The 18,132-nt window shown below is 37.6% G+C and overlaps 2 protein-coding genes across 2 annotated transcripts; both read left to right on the top strand.

The window, feature by feature from the left end:
- LOC108046405 lies at positions 1-264 on the top strand. The gene has a single exon (XM_017126056.1). The coding sequence runs from the start codon at positions 1-3 to the stop codon at positions 262-264; it is 264 nt and encodes an 87-aa protein (XP_016981545.1).
- Positions 265-2,637: 2,373 nt separating this feature from the next.
- On the top strand, positions 2,638-4,039 carry LOC108046390 (fibrinogen-like protein A). The gene is made up of 3 exons (XM_017126041.1): positions 2,638-2,814; positions 3,152-3,849; positions 3,910-4,039. The coding sequence occupies exons 1-3, from the start codon at positions 2,638-2,640 to the stop codon at positions 4,037-4,039; spliced, it is 1,005 nt and encodes a 334-aa protein (XP_016981530.1).
- Positions 4,040-18,132: the final 14,093 nt, after the last annotated feature.

Genomic DNA, 18,132 nt, shown 5'->3' on the forward strand with positions numbered 1-18,132 from the left:
ATGCTGCACCAATCTTTTATCCTGATTTTGATCCTGCTGATTGCAGTCTGTTGTTTCTCGGCGGAATTGCCTGGAAATGCCTACTTGCCACCGCTAAGGAAGAATCATCCAGTTCCAGATGAAACCCTACTGGTGGAAAATGGATTTCTCTTTGATATTGACCAGGATTCATTTGTGAGATATGCCCCCATCTTTGTGGACTATCCGGGAATTCATCCACTTCTACGGCAGCAACAGGAATACGCTTTAGATCTGCCCTTCTAAGGAAAAGCCCTTTGAGCGAAAAACTAAGTTGGAAATCGACTTTATTGCTAAAAGATATTGGTGTATGTAAAGTAAAAAAATAATGAACAATAAATAAATGCAACAACAAAAAAAGTATAATTATTTTCGAAATATATGTATAATCTTTCTTTATAATTGGGTAAGATCAAAGTGGGTGAAAAAAATGAATTTAAAGTAAACAAAAAAAGTAAAATATAAAAAAAAATAAATAAGAAAACATTAATATTGAAAATTATGATGCAAATTAATCAAGAAATTAATTCTGAAATCCGATTACATTTGGTAAACTTCTGGCCTCTGAACTGCAAATCTAAGCAAACTCTTATCAAAACCAATTTATAAATACTTTAAAGTATTTAACTATTATATTTGCAGTATTTACAATACTTCTTTAACATTTTTCAGAAACATAAAATTATTTATCTGCTTTATTACTAAATGGCATTTAGAATTGGCTTAAGTCACTTCTAATGATTTTCGTTTCCGGTTAAAGCACCTGCTTTGAATACACAAACTTTTGTACACTTTCTTGAGTGACCTTAATTTTTAGATGAGTATACAATGAAATGTGTGCAACTATGACTTTCCCATCGGTGGAGTGCATAGCCGCAACTTAATCCCCTACCTCTCCTTAGCCGTATCAGAAACCTTTAGCCCGATCCGGGTTTTTGGCTTGAATTCGTCCCTACGCCCCTGGCTGTCTGTTAGTGTGTTAGTGTGTTGGTGAGTGTGTGTCTGAGTGTGCGGTTTTAATCAAGTTTCGCCACTTAAGTTTGTGCTCAGGTGGAAAACACTCAAAAGCCGCCTGACCGAACCGAACTCCACTGAGCTGAAGCCCCCTTTTCCGCACGCCCCTGCCAAAGTTTGAAGAGCTTTGCGACGCGCTGTTGGTGAGTTTCGTTTTTGTTTTTTTAATTTCGGTTCTGGGTTTGTGTTTTGTGGGTTTTTTGGGAGCGGGGGGTTTTTCTGGAGTCCATTTGGCATAGAGAGGTTGGCTTGGCCGGGTGGGTCAACCTGTTACACATCTGTTTCGCTGCAGGTCCGTATGCCATTGTTCACCCCCCCACTAGTTTCACTTCTATTGGAACTTTAAAATCAATTAAATTGAGTGCCAGCATGATTGGACAAAATGATTGCGCATATGTCTTGTGGTCCCATTAGCTAAACTTATATAAGTTATTTATCATAAAGGGTAAAGGGGGAGAATTCGAAAAGATCCTTCTCCTATAAAATATTTTGATGGAAGTGTAATTTCGGTTGAAAGTTTGCAACGCAGTGAAGGGCATATTTATGCTTACATACAATATGTTAGTCTAACTTATTTTAATCAAGAAAGGAAGCCAACATCGGCAAGCCGATGTTTATATACTCTTGCAATTATTAGAAAACGACAACATTTTAATTTGTATGCCTAAATTACTAAAACCAATGAAGCTATGTCGATGTTGGCCTGCATTATCGGCTTCAATTTGGTAAAGTTGTGACTCCCGATGTCCAACTTTAAGTCACTCTTTAACAAGTCATCGGAAAATTAGAAATAACTAACATGAAAATGGGTCAAAAATTTGATCAACGTTGAATTGAACAAGAAAGGAAAGCTAACTTCGGGCGGAGCCGAAGTTGATATACCCTTGCAGAATATTCTGTAAATTATATTGGTTGGCCAAAAATAAAACCCATAAGTCGACCGATTCCGGCAGTTTCGACTTATATACTGTGTGCAAAGTTTCAATTTGACAGACGGACAGACGGACATGCTTATATCAACTCAGGACGCGATCCTGATCAAGAATATATATACTTTATAAGGGCGGAGATGTCTTCTTCACTGCGTTGCACACTTTTGACCAAAATTATAATACCCTCTGCAAGGGTATAAAAAACATTTTTGTTGCTTTCCACACTAACAATTACTGATATTAATATTTAAAGCACGAATAAGCGATAAGAACATATGAGCTATTTATATATATTTGGTGATTTGGGTTTTTCCAATTGTTGGACGACAGATTAGAGATTAGGAAGGCCACGTACTATTTTCTAATATTTTAGGCTTCGTTCTTTCTTCAACTAATAGCAACATTTCAGTACATTTTTAAAATTCGTTTCGAGTAGGTCGAACAACTTAAGATGTTGAGACTATTATCCTATTTGCTTGGCTTATTTATTTTTCCAAGTGTACATGGAGGAATTGGGTTAAATTCAAAGGATCAGTCGTTGTGCGTTGTCCAAGATGAGCCAAGACAGTGTGGGTCCTTTTGCCTGGCCGCACTCAACCCGCTTTTCGACCACTCTCGCAATATCCGAAAAAAGTTGGATGAAATCGAGGCAGGGCAGACAGCCTTTAAGGATATGCAGGCCGGCCTCGATTCGAAATTCAAGCTGGCGGAAGAACAACATATGGCAGTGAACTCCGAATTGAAGAACCAACTGCAGGAACTCATCACAAAAGAAGACTTCGCGAATTCAATAAAGGCTTTGCAGACCAAACTGGATGCGAGATTGGACAAAATGGAGGAACTTAGGACTGTAAGTACCGGATAGCAGACATACAGCCAGACATTCAGACTGACAGACAAATAGAAACCTTAGAAATCCCATCGAAATTACTTATCTCTGTTTATAGCTAAATTTAATGTAAAAAAAAACACAATTATAACAGTTTTTTAGAAAATTAGTATAATACTTCAACGAAAGTTCATTACACAAATTTTTTTTAGTTTGTTTTGAATCGACGCTGACAATGTAATCAATACTTTCTTTTGAAAGCTCAATTAAGATTTATTGCAGTAACCAACTTATTTAAATATTGAAAACGAATGCAATGATTATTAATTTATCGCCTGTTCTAAATCATTTCGTACAGATACAAATTACAGCCGATGCCAACGATGAACTCAAAAGCCTGGTAAATACCATGAACGACACCATAAAAGACTTGCAGAGTCAGTTAAAAATATCCAAAGGTCAAACCAAAAGCAAAGAAGATATTTTAAAGGTGAAAGAGGAGCACCTTACAAATAGAGATAAACAAATCTCGACCCTTACGACTCAAATTAAAGCGATTGAGAAAACAAAATCAGAACTATCTTGTCAGCTTTCGGAATACGAAATAAAACTCAGGGAGATGGAACCATTTAAGGTGTCATGTGCGTCGTCTCCACCTGGTTGGACTGTAATGCAGAGACGCATTGACGGATCCGAGAACTTCGATCGAACCTGGGATGAATATAAAAATGGTTTCGGGAATGTCAGTGGAGAATTCTTTATCGGGTTGGAAAAATTGCATCGGATGACTGAGGCACAACCCCACGAACTCTACATTAAACTTGGAAAGGTTGATGGATCCACCAGCTACGCTCAATTCAATGATTTTAAGATCGGGAGTGAGGAGGAATCCTACCAGTTAAAGAATCTAGGGAAATATTCTGGTGAGGCCGGAGACTCCCTCGAATACAATAAGAACCAAAAGTTCTCCACATTTGATCGGGATAATGACAATTATAGTGAAGGAAATTGTGCCTCTTCATTAGGTGCATGGTGGCATAATAGGTGTTCATCAAGGTATACCTGTTTATTTATGCTCTGCTTAAATCTTTTTACTATAATAACTTAAACTTACAGTAAGCTCAATGGAAAATACTTCAATGATGGCAAAGGTTGGACTGGAATTCATTGGCGCTCATGGCATGACAACGACTGGGAGATATCTCTTACCTTCGCTGAAATGATGATAAGGCCCAAGTCCTTATGAGTCGCACTGTTAAAATTTGAAATATTTGAATCTTAATACAAAACCTAATAGTGACTGGTATTAGTTGCTTTTCATTTGATGAAATGGGAGATTTTATAAATTGAAGTGATTGAGATTATTATTATTATTATTATCTGCGTATTTTAGGAACATAAATACGGATAAGTGGAGAGGGTTGGTAAGCTAGTTGTAGATTTTGCTCAATTTGGGTTTAAGGAATCTGTCAGTGCGTTTTTGGGTGCTCCCAATCCGCCAGAATTCGGAATCTTGAATCCGGACCCCCGGAAACATTCATTCAAGGGCACTCCCTAAAAATTTGAGTGCAGATTTTTAGAGAATCGAATCACGAGTCTTTAGAGGTATGCCACTTTGGAATCGGCTTAAATTTGGTAAAGTTATGGACTGTCGAAGTCCAACTCTAAGTCACTCTTTTACAAGACATCGGAAAATTAGAAATAACCAACATGAAAATGGGTCAAAATATTGATCAACGTTAAATTGAAAAATTTGAGTGCAGATTTTTAGAGAATCGAATCACGAGTCTTTAGAGGTATGCCACTTTGGAATCGGCTTAAATTTGGTAAAGTTATGGACCGTCGAAGTCCAACTTTAAGTCATTCTTTTACAAGACATCGGAAAATTAGAAATAACTAACATGAAAATGGGTCAAAAATTTGATCAACGTTAAATTGAAAAATTAGAATGCAGATTTTTAGAGAATCCAATCACAAGTCTTTAGAGGTATGCCACTTTGGAATCGGCATAAATTTGGTGAAGTTATGGACCGTCGAAGTCCAACTTTAAGTCATTCTTTTACAAGACATCGGAAAATTAGAAATAACTAACATGAAAATGGGTCAAAATATTGATCAACGTTAAATTGAAAAATTTTAATGCAGATTCTTAGAGAATCGAATCACAAGTCTTTAGAGGTATGCCACTTTGGAATCGGCTTAAATTTGGTGAAGTTATGGACCGTCGAAGTCCAACTTTAAGTCATTCTTTTACAAGACATCGGAAAATTAGAAATAACCAACATGAAAATGGGTCAAAAATTTGATCAACGTTAAATTGAAAAATTTGAATGCAGATTTTTAGAGAATCCAATCACAAGTCTTTAGAGGTGTGCCACTTTGGAATTGGCTTAAATTTGGTAAAGTTATGGACTGTCGAAGTCCAACTCTAAGTCACTCTTTTACAAGACATCGGAAAATTAGAAATAACCAACATGAAAATGGGTCAAAATATTGATCAACGTTAAATTGAAAAATTTGAATGCAGATTCTTAGAGAATCGAATCACAAGTCTTTAGAGGTATGCCACTTTGGAATCGGCTTAAATTTGGTGAAGTTATGGACCGTCGAAGTCCAACTTTAAGTCACTCTTTTACAAGACATCGGAAAATTAGAAATAACTAACATGAAAATGGGTCAACAATTTGACAAATGTTAAATTGAAAAATTTGAATGCAGATTTTTAGAGAATCGAATCACAAGTCTTTAGAGGTATGCCACTTTGGAATCGGCTTAAATTTGGTAAAGTTATGGACTGTCGAAGTCCAACTTTAAGTCACTCTTTTACAAGACATCGGAAAATTAGAAATAACCAACATGAAAATGGGTCAAAATATTGATCAACGTTAAATTGAAAAATTTGAATGCAGATTCTTAGAGAATCGAATCACAAGTCTTTAGAGGTATGCCACTTTGGAATCGGCTTAAATTTGGTGAAGTTATGGACCGTCGAAGTCCAACTTTAAGTCACTCTCTTACAAGACATCGGAAAATTAGAAATAACTAACATGAAAATGGGTCAAAAATTTGATCAACGTTAAATTGAAAAATTTGAATGCAGATTTTTAGAGAATCGAATCACAAGTCTTTAGAGGTATGCCACTTTGGAATCGGCTTAAATTTGGTGAAGTTATGGACCGTCGAAGTCCAACTTTAAGTCACTCTTTTACAAGACATCGGAAAATTAGAAATAACCAACATGAAAATGGGTCAAAAATTTGATCAACGTTAAATTGAAAAATTTGAATGCAGATTTTTAGAGAATCCAATCACAAGTCTTTAGAGGTATGCCACTTTGGAATCGGCTTAAATTTGGTGAAGTTATGGACCGTCGAAGTCCAACTTTAAGTCACTCTTTTACAAGACATCGGAAAATTAGAAATAACTAACATGAAAATGGGTCAACAATTTGACAAATGTTAAATTGAAAAATTTGAATGCAGATTTTTAGAGAATCCAATCACAAGTCTTTAGAGGTATGCCACTTTGGAATTGGCTTAAATTTGGTAAAGTTATGGACTGTCGAAGTCCAACTCTAAGTCACTCTTTTACAAGACATCGGAAAATTAGAAATAACTAACATGAAAATGGGTCAAAAATTTGATCAACGTCAAATTGAAAAATTTGAATGCAGATTTTTAGAGAATCCAATCACAAGTCTTTAGAGGTATGCCACTTTGGAATCGGCTTAAATTTGGTGAAGTTATGGACCGTCGAAGTCCAACTTTAAGTCACTCTTTTACAATACATCGGAAAATTAGAAATAACCAACATGAAAATGGGTCAAAATATTGATCAACGTTAAATTGAAAATTTGAATGCAGATTTTTAGAGAATCCAATCACAAGTCTTTAGAGGTATGCCACTTTGGAATCGGCATAAATTTGGTGAAGTTATGGACCGTCGAAGTCCAACTTTAAGTCATTCTTTTACAAGACATCGGAAAATTAGAAATAACTAACATGAAAATGGGTCAAAATATTGATCAACGTTAAATTGAAAAATTTTAATGCAGATTCTTAGAGAATCGAATCACAAGTCTTTAGAGGTGTGCCACTTTGGAATTGGCTTAAATTTGGTAAAGTTATGGACTGTCGAAGTCCAACTCTAAGTCACTCTTTTACAAGACATCGGAAAATTAGAAATAACCAACATGAAAATGGGTCAAAAATTTGATCAACGTTAAATTGAAAAATTTGAATGCAGATTTTTAGAGAATCCAATCACAAGTCTTTAGAGGTGTGCCACTTTGGAATTGGCTTAAATTTGGTAAAGTTATGGACTGTCGAAGTCCAACTCTAAGTCACTCTTTTACAAGACATCGGAAAATTAGAAATAACCAACATGAAAATGGGTCAAAATATTGATCAACGTTAAATTGAAAAATTTGAATGCAGATTTTTAGGGAATTGAATCACAAGTCTTTAGAGGTATGCCACTTTGGAATCGGCTTAAATTTGGTAAAGTTATGGACCGTCGAAGTCCAACTTTAAGTCACTCTTTTACAAGACATCGGAAAATTAGAAATAACTAACATGAAAATGGGTCAAAAATTTGATCAACGTTAAATTGAAAAATTTGAATGCAGATTTTTAGAGAATCGAATCACAAGTCTTTAGAGGTATGCCACTTTGGAATCGGCTTAAATTTGGTAAAGTTATGGACTGTCGAAGTCCAACTTTAAGTCACTCTTTTACAAGACATCGGAAAATTAGAAATAACCAACATGAAAATGGGTCAAAATATTGATCAACGTTAAATTGAAAAATTTTAATGCAGATTCTTAGAGAATCGAATCACAAGTCTTTAGAGGTATGCCACTTTGGAATCGGCTTAAATTTGGTGAAGTTATGGACCGTCGAAGTCCAACTTTAAGTCACTCTTTTACAAGACATCGGAAAATTAGAAATAACTAACATGAAAATGGGTCAAAAATTTGATCAACGTTAAATTGAAAAATTTGAATGCAGATTTTTAGAGAATCGAATCAGAAGTCTTTAGAGGTATGCCACTTTGGAATCGGCTTAAATTTGGTGAAGTTATGGACCGTCGAAGTCCAACTTTAAGTCACTCTTTTACAAGACATCGGAAAATTAGAAATAACTAACATGAAAATGGGTCAACAATTTGACAAATGTTAAATTGAAAAATTTGAATGCAGATTTTTAGGGAATTGAATCACAAGTCTTTAGAGGTATGCCACTTTGGAATCGGCTTAAATTTGGTAAAGTTATGGACTGTCGAAGTCCAACTCTAAGTCACTCTTTTACAAGACATCGGAAAATTAGAAATAACCAACATGAAAATGGGTCAAAAATTTGATCAACGTTAAATTGAAAAATTTGAATGCAGATTTTTAGAGAATCCAATCACAAGTCTTTAGAGGTATGCCACTTTGGAATCGGCTTAAATTTGGTGAAGTTATGGACCGTCGAAGTCCAACTTTAAGTCACTCTTTTACAATACATCGGAAAATTAGAAATAACCAACATGAAAATGGGTCAAAATATTGATCAACGTTAAATTGAAAAATTTGAATGCAGATTTTTAGAGAATCGAATCACGAGTCTTTAGAGGTATGCCACTTTGGAATCGGCTTAAATTTGGTAAAGTTATGGACCGTCGAAGTCCAACTTTAAGTCATTCTTTTACAAGACATCGGAAAATTAGAAATAACTAACATGAAAATGGGTCAAAAATTTGATCAACGTTAAATTGAAAAATTTGAATGCAGATTTTTAGGGAATTGAATCACAAGTCTTTAGAGGTATGCCACTTTGGAATCGGCTTAAATTTGGTAAAGTTATGGACCGTCGAAGTCCAACTTTAAGTCACTCTTTTACAAGACATCGGAAAATTAGAAATAACTAACATGAAAATGGGTCAAAATACTGATCAACGTTAAATTGAAAAATTTAAATGCAGATTTTTAGAGAATCCAATCACAAGTCTTTAGAGATATGCCACTTTGGAATCGGTTTAAATTTGGTAAAGTTGTGGACCGTCGAAGTCCAACTTTAAGTCACTCTTTTACAAGACATCGGAAAATTAGAAATAACTAACATGAAAATGGGTCAAAAATTTGATCAACGTTAAATTGAAAAATTTTAATGCAGATTCTTAGAGAATCGAATCACAAGTCTTTAGAGGTATGCTAGTTTGAAATCGGATTAAATTTGGTAAAGTTATGGGCTCTCGAAGTCAAACTTTGAGTCACTCTTTTACAAGAAATCGGAAAATTAGAAATAACTAACATGAAAATGGGTCAAAAATTTGATCAACGTTAAATTGAAAAATTTTAATGCAGATTCTTAGAGAATCGAATCACAAGTCTTTAGAGGTATGTGACTTTAAAATCGGCTTAAGTTTGGTAAAGTTAAATATCAGTGGTTAAGAGTATATAATTGAATTCATTAAGCATACTAACTTTTGTATTCATGTATATTAAATTAAATAGTTATTTATTTATGGATAGATTAAATCAGACAGACTCATAATAAGCAATAAGGTTTTTCATTTTCCATGATATACTTATAACATTCCCACAGACCACAAAATCCAAATTACTGGCCTCAAGAATGAAGCGTGAATTCGCATCCTGCCACATATGTGTGTTTGTGTGTGTGTGTGTGTGTGTGTGTGTGTGTGTGTTAGAAAGCCAAAGTCAATTGTCAAATTGACACACGCACACACATAGCGGCATATGCTGGGTAGTGCATGTGTGTGGCTGTTTTGTTGTTAGCTTCATTATTTGCCAAGTAAAAGTAATGAGACTTTTGTTGCCTTGTTGGGTTGCACATGAGTGCGCCTTCTATGAATTCTTTGTGTTTGCACACACACACACTGCCACACTCACACACACTCAGATACAAGCACAATGCGTTAGCAGAAAATAAGGTTCCACCAACACGTGCACGGAGTATCTGTGTGAGAATATGTGAGCGCTGGCCTTTTGTGCATTGGACAAACAAAAGCGCAAATCGTTGACAGACAGTGGGTAGCACAGTGGGATAATAGCCAAAAAGCAGACTTAATTAAATATTTGCAAATATATGTGTAAGCTGAAATCCATACTTGAAGGTCCTTAGATTAAGCTTAATATGCAATCAAGCTGTCCACTTAACTAATACAAAAATCGATATAAATTTCAGGACAGTGGTAAATGTACCTATTTTAATAGCACTTATGTACGTAATATTCATAAGCCACAGAAATCGCAAGAGGAATGAAATTTTGTCAAGGGATGTATACAAATATGAGTGTTATTATTTTAAATCCGAAAATCTGTAGGATAAATGCACGGATACTCGGGATAAAGAGCTCAAACTTCCCACTCGCTTAAAATGTGAAATTTGTTACTGCTTTCAACTTCCTTTTAAGGTGATTTCCAAAGTAGGAGTAATTATAATTGAAAGCCAGAATTTTTTCCTCAGTGCAGCTGGCCAACAATTGCAAGGAAGTAAACAAAGTAAAAGCATTTGGAAATGCAATTTCAGTGGATAAAGGGTCCGCGGGCCGAAATGTGGTGTTTCGAAGCTCTGCTGGCCAGTTTGCGATAAGAACCCAGGTTCTGCCCTTCGCTCCCTTCGCCATCGAAAAGTGGCTGCCATTTGGGCTCTGGCCTCATATTACCGATAGAAAATAAATTAATTTTCATAATAATTGGCTCCGCTTAACCCGTTCGCCGTTCGTCCTGGAACCAATTCACTGCATTGCCCGGGGGTTCCCATTCGGGATTTTCCTTTCCGTTCGGCAAACCCTTTTTCGGAACTGGGCGCCAATAATAATAACATTGTTAACACAACGTGCGCATGTAATAAAATCGTTTATTGAATTGGCCATAAATTTTCGCAGCTACAACAGCCGCAAAAGGCGCACACAAAGTCAAAAAGTTGCAGTCCACAGGGGTCGGTAGGGGGTTAAGGCAACCCGTGGATGGGCATTGGGGGGTTAAGGGGCCCGGGGGCCATGGAGATCCATTGAGGGCTTGGTTCCTTTTGTGCGAAAGTTTAGAGAGACCGGAGTTTAGGGGGTGGAAGAGGGGGAAATCGTTGGAGGGGAACAGAAGAAGGGAACAGAAGAAGGGAAAGAAGGGGGGTTAAGCCTTGCCTCGCCTTGCCTTGTGGATTAACCCATTGGTGGTGGGGCTGGGTGTTTATCTCCCTGCCTGTGTGCCATATCGTTCACCTGTAAGCTGCAGCTAATTCAACTACTAAAATGCTTCAAGCAGTCGAACTTGAGGGTAATGAGCCTTAATGAGCTTAAGTAATTAAATTTGCAATCTGCCAGTGCTTTCGAATGGGTAAAGTGATCTTTAGCCAAGCTTATCCCAGGGCTTGTGTTTTCTTTTAATTCAATCAATTTTTGGATAGTTTTTCATTAAGCTGCGAATATTGGTTGCAGCTCTGTAAGTTTTTGATTTTACTTATTATCTTGAGAAGTTTTAATAAGGGGTTTTTATAAAATTTAAAATTATTTCTATTTAAGACATTACAATACTTTTTCTCATTACTCAACCTTAAGGATTCTTCTTTTAAGATCTGTCCTCCTCGCCAATCACAACCTCATTAATATTCTTTTCGTAGTTACTGTCTTCAGCTTGGTTCCATCGCATTATCTTCATTTGTAATTAGGCAGAGTTTTATCCCTTCAAGGCGATATCCTTGGCAGTAATGTGTGTGAATCCTTGGAGGGCATTGCACATTGCGTCCATTAATTTGCGCCAGCATTTTAACTGCGGACATAAATTGCATGTAGCGTCATTAATAAGCATAAAAGCGTCTTCGAAGGGGGTGAAAAGTTGGGTGGAAAAGCGACTCCTTGGTGGGCACTTCGAAGGATGCGCTCAAAATGTTTTCGATGCTGTTCAATAATTTCCCGCAAAAGGACAAAGGAGGTTGAAAACGAGGACGAGAACGAGGACGAGGACGAAGATGCGACAGCGACTAATGAGCTTGATAAACGAGCCGAGACGATAAGATCCTCTTTCTCCTTGTCGCTTGTTTGCTTAAAAAATTGTGCCCTCAATGAAGTGATGTGTAAATAACGGTATTATATTTCAAAAGGCTCTCATCTCATTGAAGCTTAACTTAAATCCTCCTCTTCTGCCACCAAAACAAAAAATCCCAGCCCCCTTTGATAATTATTGGATGGATATGCAACAGGAAGTGCAAAATGTGGATTGGACCAGGGAATGGGTGCTTATCTCGCCAAGTGGTACAAAGGACATTCCACACAAGGACTTGCCAATGGTGAATAATGAATGGGATCAGGCAGGCAACAATAGACGGGCTGCCGCTTTCCTTCACTCTTCCCCTGAATCACATTTTTGTGCTCCCTTTCTCCGGCTCATTGTGGGATTTTTCTAGAAGTAGCCCATAACTGATGCACTTAAAAAAAAAAGTATAAGAATACCTTTTCTTGTGCCAATAAGAATATTAGTTCATACTTAAGATTTTTTAAAGTCTTATGGGTTAAAAAAATTATTTTGTATTTTCAAAATGGCTTTTACAAACCCATATTTAGTTTATAATTCCTTAAGAAAAATTAAAATCTTCCTTATTTTTTACGAAGTGTGCCCCTTTCGGTTTTAGGTCTACAAGTGTGCCCATTTCTGTTTAATTTCAAACATCAGAGTGCCCAATTCAGTGTACCTTTTCTGTCAGTGTGACCACTTCACTTTACTTTTAATATGTTAAACTGCGAGAGTTGACGACGCACAAAAGTGCGGCATGCCAAGCATGTGGACCATTACCCCAACCCCAAACACCCCCCCTCCCACCATCAACTAATGTGGAGTTCATAAAAAAATGTAAAGAAAGGAGAACAGAGGCGGGGATATGGAGAATGTGAAGAGGGGGGCAGATAGGACACAAAGCAAATGCACAAACTGTAAAACTGTAGTCAAGCACTTTTTGATTTATGGAGAGCCAAGCGGGACTAGGTTAGACATAGTGGGCAAAAGGGGGTGGCGGTTGTGGGAGGTGGGGGGCTTTTCTATGAGAGAGCGCAGTTTGGTCGGAAGTGTAGACAATTTGTTAGAATTTATACAAAAAATGCAGGCCGCTTTGCCCGAGATAGAAATGGGGGGTTATACTACAGTTTTATATATAGTATATATTTTTTTTTGGGGGCACGGGGAGCAGGTCCTTTTTGGCCATATAAAACATGAGAGGCATTTCATTTTAAAGCAGCTCAAACAAAACAAATGCCTCGGCTTTTGTGTGGACTTGAAACTAATGATTTTCACTTACCACAGCGACAGAGGAAAAGCTGGGGGAAAATGGGGAAAGCCAGAGCGGTGGGGCCATCCACACACGGAATCTCGGCACAGATTTACATGACATTATGTCATTGTTGTTGCCTCTGCTGCTTCTGCTGCTGCTTCTGTCTGTTTTTATGACGTCAATTATGTTTATGAGTGTCTAAACAAAAAGTCTTATAAAGCCGTCAGCATTCCCGTTGTCCTCGCATTCGAGTGGGCGGCTTGGGTGGTCCACAGCCTTGCCTGCAGTTTGAGTTTAAGTGAATTTATTACCATGAGCAAAATTTATTTAAGCAGTCAAATGCACGTGAAGTGCATCTCAAGAAAGCTGTCACACAGTCTGCCCCTGCCACGCCCCCCCCTCCCGCAAAGTCCCCAATCTTACATCCTGCTCTGACGTCAAAAGAAGGACGCAACTGTGGGGAAAGGGGAAAGGGGGGGGAATGGAAGGGCCAGGCTGCAGACAAATGCATGTGTAGCAAGATGCTGTTTTTTTCGGGGTATTTTTCTTGAATATTAACAGTAGGGTTTGTCAGTTCATTTTTGGCAATAAAAATCATTTTCTAGCCCAAACGATATTTTATTTTATTTTGTCTTTTAAATAAATACATTTTTTGACGTGTTTTATATTTGTGATGTTCAGTTATATATGTTTATGTAATTTTATTCGTTAATCATCATAGTTTATGGAAATTATTAGTAACACCATTTTTTTTATTTTAGATATTTTTCAAAATTGTATTTAAATACAGAGTCGGCAAACTTAAAATAGACGTGGTTGTTAAAGGAAATGTTCATATTTCAAAAAGATAACTAAGTGATTAAGATTCTTTAAATTCTTTAAATTCATAAAAAAAAATTTTTGCCTAAATGTGCCTTCAATGATTCACTGAAACTCTTTTTGCTCCGTTTGTTGACCCACCTTCGTGTGATGCACTTATGCCAATGACTGACATCGCTCGCACACAGACACTTACGCAGACACAGGACACACTCGCAGGACACCCGCTCATACCCCCACACACATACACATACACACACACACAGGCTGGGGGCAATGCAAATTCAACTTTGCCGCTGCTTGAAGCAGTTGTCAGTAATTTCCAGCGAATGGCAGGCCAGGACATTTCACAGAGCATCAGCACATGGAGCAGGAGCAGCCGAAGGATTAGGATCAGGATGCGGAGCAGGAGCAGGAGCTGGAAATGGAGGTTGCAGTGACAACATTGACGAGGACAACTCTCCTGCTGCAGTTGCAGTTCCTGGCCCTGCTGCTCCTGCCTGAAATCAAATCAAATTCCCGACAAACATCAACAACAACCAGGACATGTCAGTGGCATCCTGTGTGTGTGTGTGTGTGTGTGCGAGCGAGTGCCAGGATAATCAGCGTGATGGGGGGAAATTGAACAACAAGTTCCCAATTGCATGTCTTGGCCAGAAATTACAATTTTTAATGCCAAATAATTCGAGCTGGCTTACAGGCACTGAATCCTTCCTTTGCCAACCACTTTTAACCTTTTCACATATTCCGAAACTTGGTAATGAAGCGAAATTTCCGGACTTTTCTTTTCAGAAGTCAAGTCAGTTTTTATGCCAGTGCATCTGATATTAATTATTAGTTTTTAAAATGATTAAAATGATCAACTTTAACTAAGAGGATATGAAAATTTATTTATTTAAGTGTATTTTAACTATTTTGTAACCTTTGTGCATTTTACGAATCTTGCTAGTGAATCACAATTTCCGGCCTTCTCGTTTTAGCCAGTTTGTCAGTTAAAACGCAAGTGCAAGTAATAACTAATTATACGTGGAGCTGAAAATAGATTAACTTAAGGTTAATTTTTACTAAATTCTTCATTTTAATGCTAGTAATTTGCAATGATTTGGCTTTGCTTAAAATAACTTAACAGAAGTTCGTACAAATAATTCATAAATCTTATAATATATATAACAAGAAAGGAAAGCTAACTTCGGGCGGAGCCGAAGTTGATATACCCTTGCAGAATACTCTGTAAATTATATTCTCCAAAATTATTCATATGATGCATTCTTAATACTCATAAAAATCCCAACTTCCTAACTTAACAAACACCAAAGTTATGGCATTTCCGATCAATCAGTTATATGGCAGCTATAAGATATAGTCGGCCGATCCTTATGAAATTCGGTATGTCGGATTGATTGGCCAAAAATAAAACCCATAGAAAGTCCCAACTTCTTATCTTTAAAAACACCAAAGTTATGGCTTTTCCGATCGTTCAGTTATATGGCAGCTATATGATATAGTCGCCCGATCCGGCTCGTTCCGACTTATATACTACCTGCAATAGAAAGACAACTTTTGGGAAAGTTTCGAGCAGATAGCTTTAAAACTGAGGGACTAGTTTGCGTAGAAACGGACGGACAGACGGACAGACGGACAGACTGACAGACGGACGGACAGACGGACGGACAGACGGACAGACGGACATGGCTAGATCGACTCTCCTGGTGATGCTGATCAAGAATATATATACTCCTTCACTGCGTTGCAAACTTTTGACTGAAATTATAATACCCTCTGCAAGGGTATAAAAATATAGAAATAATAAACAAAGTATTTGACAAGTTTTTAATATTTAGGGCTAATTTGAAGTTAATACATTCTTCGTGACTTGATTTTAATTTACCATCTCATGTTTTACATTCAATTATGGTCTGTCCATTTTTGTGGCTAGCTTTTAATTCATTTTGTTTATGGACGATTTGGTGTCCTTGGGGGGCGGTGGGCGTGGCCGCACCTACAATTTCCGCATGTCAACTGCACTTTGCATGAGTGCTCAGGAGTGGGGGGGAGGGGTAGGCGGGGTTAACAATGGGCGGGATCAGGGGGCGGGGCACACCCACACTTGTGCCACATCAGCACTTCAACTCTTGACTCCTCGACTTGGTTGTGCTTTTCCACTGGATCGTCATTATCATCGCCATCGTCATCGGTGTGGTTCACTTCCCCATTTTCCGGACCCATTTTCCTGCCCGATTTTCCTTCTCGATTTTCCCGCTTGCCCCAAACTCTGTGCTTTGTTTTTTTTTTCTTTTCTGTGTGGCATTTCCACTTGATTTACAAAACTCAACGCAACAACGAGGATAAGGGGCAAGTGGAGCAACAACAAAACCACATTTGACTGACTGACGACTGACTGCCACGCCCCCTTCGGCCCCTCCATATATCCTCCCACCCCCCTCCACCCCACCCCTGTCTGTCTGAGTGTGTCTATATGTGTGTCTGTGTGTGTGTGGCATGTTACAGAGTTGATTTATATGCACGTCGATTCGACGTAATTGAAGACGTGATCGAAATTCAAATTTTTGATTTTTAGAACCCGTGACTGGATTGGCATTTGTACAGGGACCTTCCGCTATAGCCCCCCACAGACCGCCCCTTTTTTCCCACCCACTTTCGCCGGTTCTCTTGGCTTAATGTGATTTTGGTTTTTCATTCTCTTCGCCTTGTATTTGCTATCAAATAATTTTTGCTTTGTTTTTCGGCTCCTTATTTTGGCAACAAGTGGAAAAGGACATCTTTTCGAAGCAGGACATTTTTATCAATGAAGGCGGGCTTATATCCTATTAAAGGGTAGCCAACGCTTTGCTCTTTATTTTATTTTAAATCAATTATATTTAATTTATAAAAAAAACAGAAACATATTTATTCATAATTTATAAAACTTAGAAACATCAAAAGCAATCAAATTAAATATGTAATATACATACACTCATTGTTTATGCAGTCATAAATTTGTTGTAAATTATAATCTTTTTAATCTTGAAATAATTGCAATTAAATTCTTGACCTATGGCAACCTATGTGGTTTTAAGTTTTCCATGTCGAGCTTTGTGACTTCTGTATTATAAACAACCTAGAAATCCGAAGGGTATTTTTGGCTGTACCTTTGCAGATTAAGTCCCTTAACTTGTTTGTCGGCTCTCCTCAGGGATGAGCCCCTTCCCCCCTCCCCCCTCCACGATGTGTTTGCCATCCCAATCCGGTCTCAACTTCAGTCTCTGTCAGGGCATTTCCATCCCAAACTCGAACTCAAACTCATACCCAAACTCAAGCTCTGTTAAATCAGCCATGAAAACGGATTGTCGTCTGTGCATTTTTGCATTTCTTTTGCTCATTTCATTGACTGACTGGCTGGAGTGAATGAGTGAATGGGTGAATGGGTGGATGAGGAACTGCCTGAATGACTGGCTGACTGAGTGGCGTGTCCTGACAAAACGTGACCTGCTGTCATGTCTTACAGTTTTCAATAATAATGGCAGCCAGCTGGCGGCTGTGTCCGCCCCCCATTTTCCATCTTTTCCGCATTTTGCTTATTAACACTGCCTTCATCTTGGGGATTATGTCTCCTTCAGCCCCCCCTCTCACACACACACACACGCACACGCATACTCGTCTGACATTAACTTCAACACCTGGTGGGAAAAGTGGGCAAAGAAAAGTGGGCGGGACGACTCGCACTCATCCAGATGCTAATGGCTGTGTTGTCGACACTCCAGACATTTGCTGGCTTTATGTGTCACCCGTTTGTTGCTTCTGCTTTTCCACCTCCCCAACTTTTCCGCTAGAACTCTGTTGTTCTGCCTCCGAAAGATTCTAGTCCCAGTGATGAGGAGTACCTGTGATTTTATCCACTAAAGTCACAGTTTAGAGAACTGACTTAATTATTTTATTATGAAAACAATGCATTTTAAAGCGGAATGAAGAAATCCTATGCTAATTAAAAAAATGTCACAGGTTGCTAACGCTTTTTTGTTTTTATTTTTTAACTATAAATAATTATAATTAATATAATTATATAAAATAATTATTTGAACTGTTTGTTCAGCTGAAGACCTAAGATATCAGCACCTATCACTTTTCTGCGGATTTCGAAAAATTAAAGTTTTATCACAATTTTGAATTTTTGATAAGTTATTTTGAAAAAATGGGCATTTTAAATTACGACTATTCGTCAGATTCAACACTTTAAGGAACCAAGTATAAATGTTTT

Source organism: Drosophila rhopaloa, unplaced genomic scaffold (assembly GCF_018152115.1).
Source record: "Drosophila rhopaloa isolate 14029-0021.01 unplaced genomic scaffold, ASM1815211v1 contig_3, whole genome shotgun sequence".
Lineage (NCBI taxonomy): Eukaryota > Metazoa > Arthropoda > Insecta > Diptera > Drosophilidae > Drosophila > Drosophila rhopaloa.

Coding starts and splice junctions, on each gene's coding strand:
- LOC108046405 (XM_017126056.1), top strand. CDS start 1: ATGCTGCACCAATCTTTTATCCTGATTTTGATCCTGCTGATTGCAGTC.
- LOC108046390 (XM_017126041.1), top strand. CDS start 2,638: ATGCAGGCCGGCCTCGATTCGAAATTCAAGCTGGCGGAAGAACAACAT. Junction 2,815..3,151: donor AAATGGAGGAACTTAGGACT/GTAAGTACCGGA, acceptor CATTTCGTACAG/ATACAAATTACAGCCGATGC. Junction 3,850..3,909: donor CATAATAGGTGTTCATCAAG/GTATACCTGTTT, acceptor TTAAACTTACAG/TAAGCTCAATGGAAAATACT.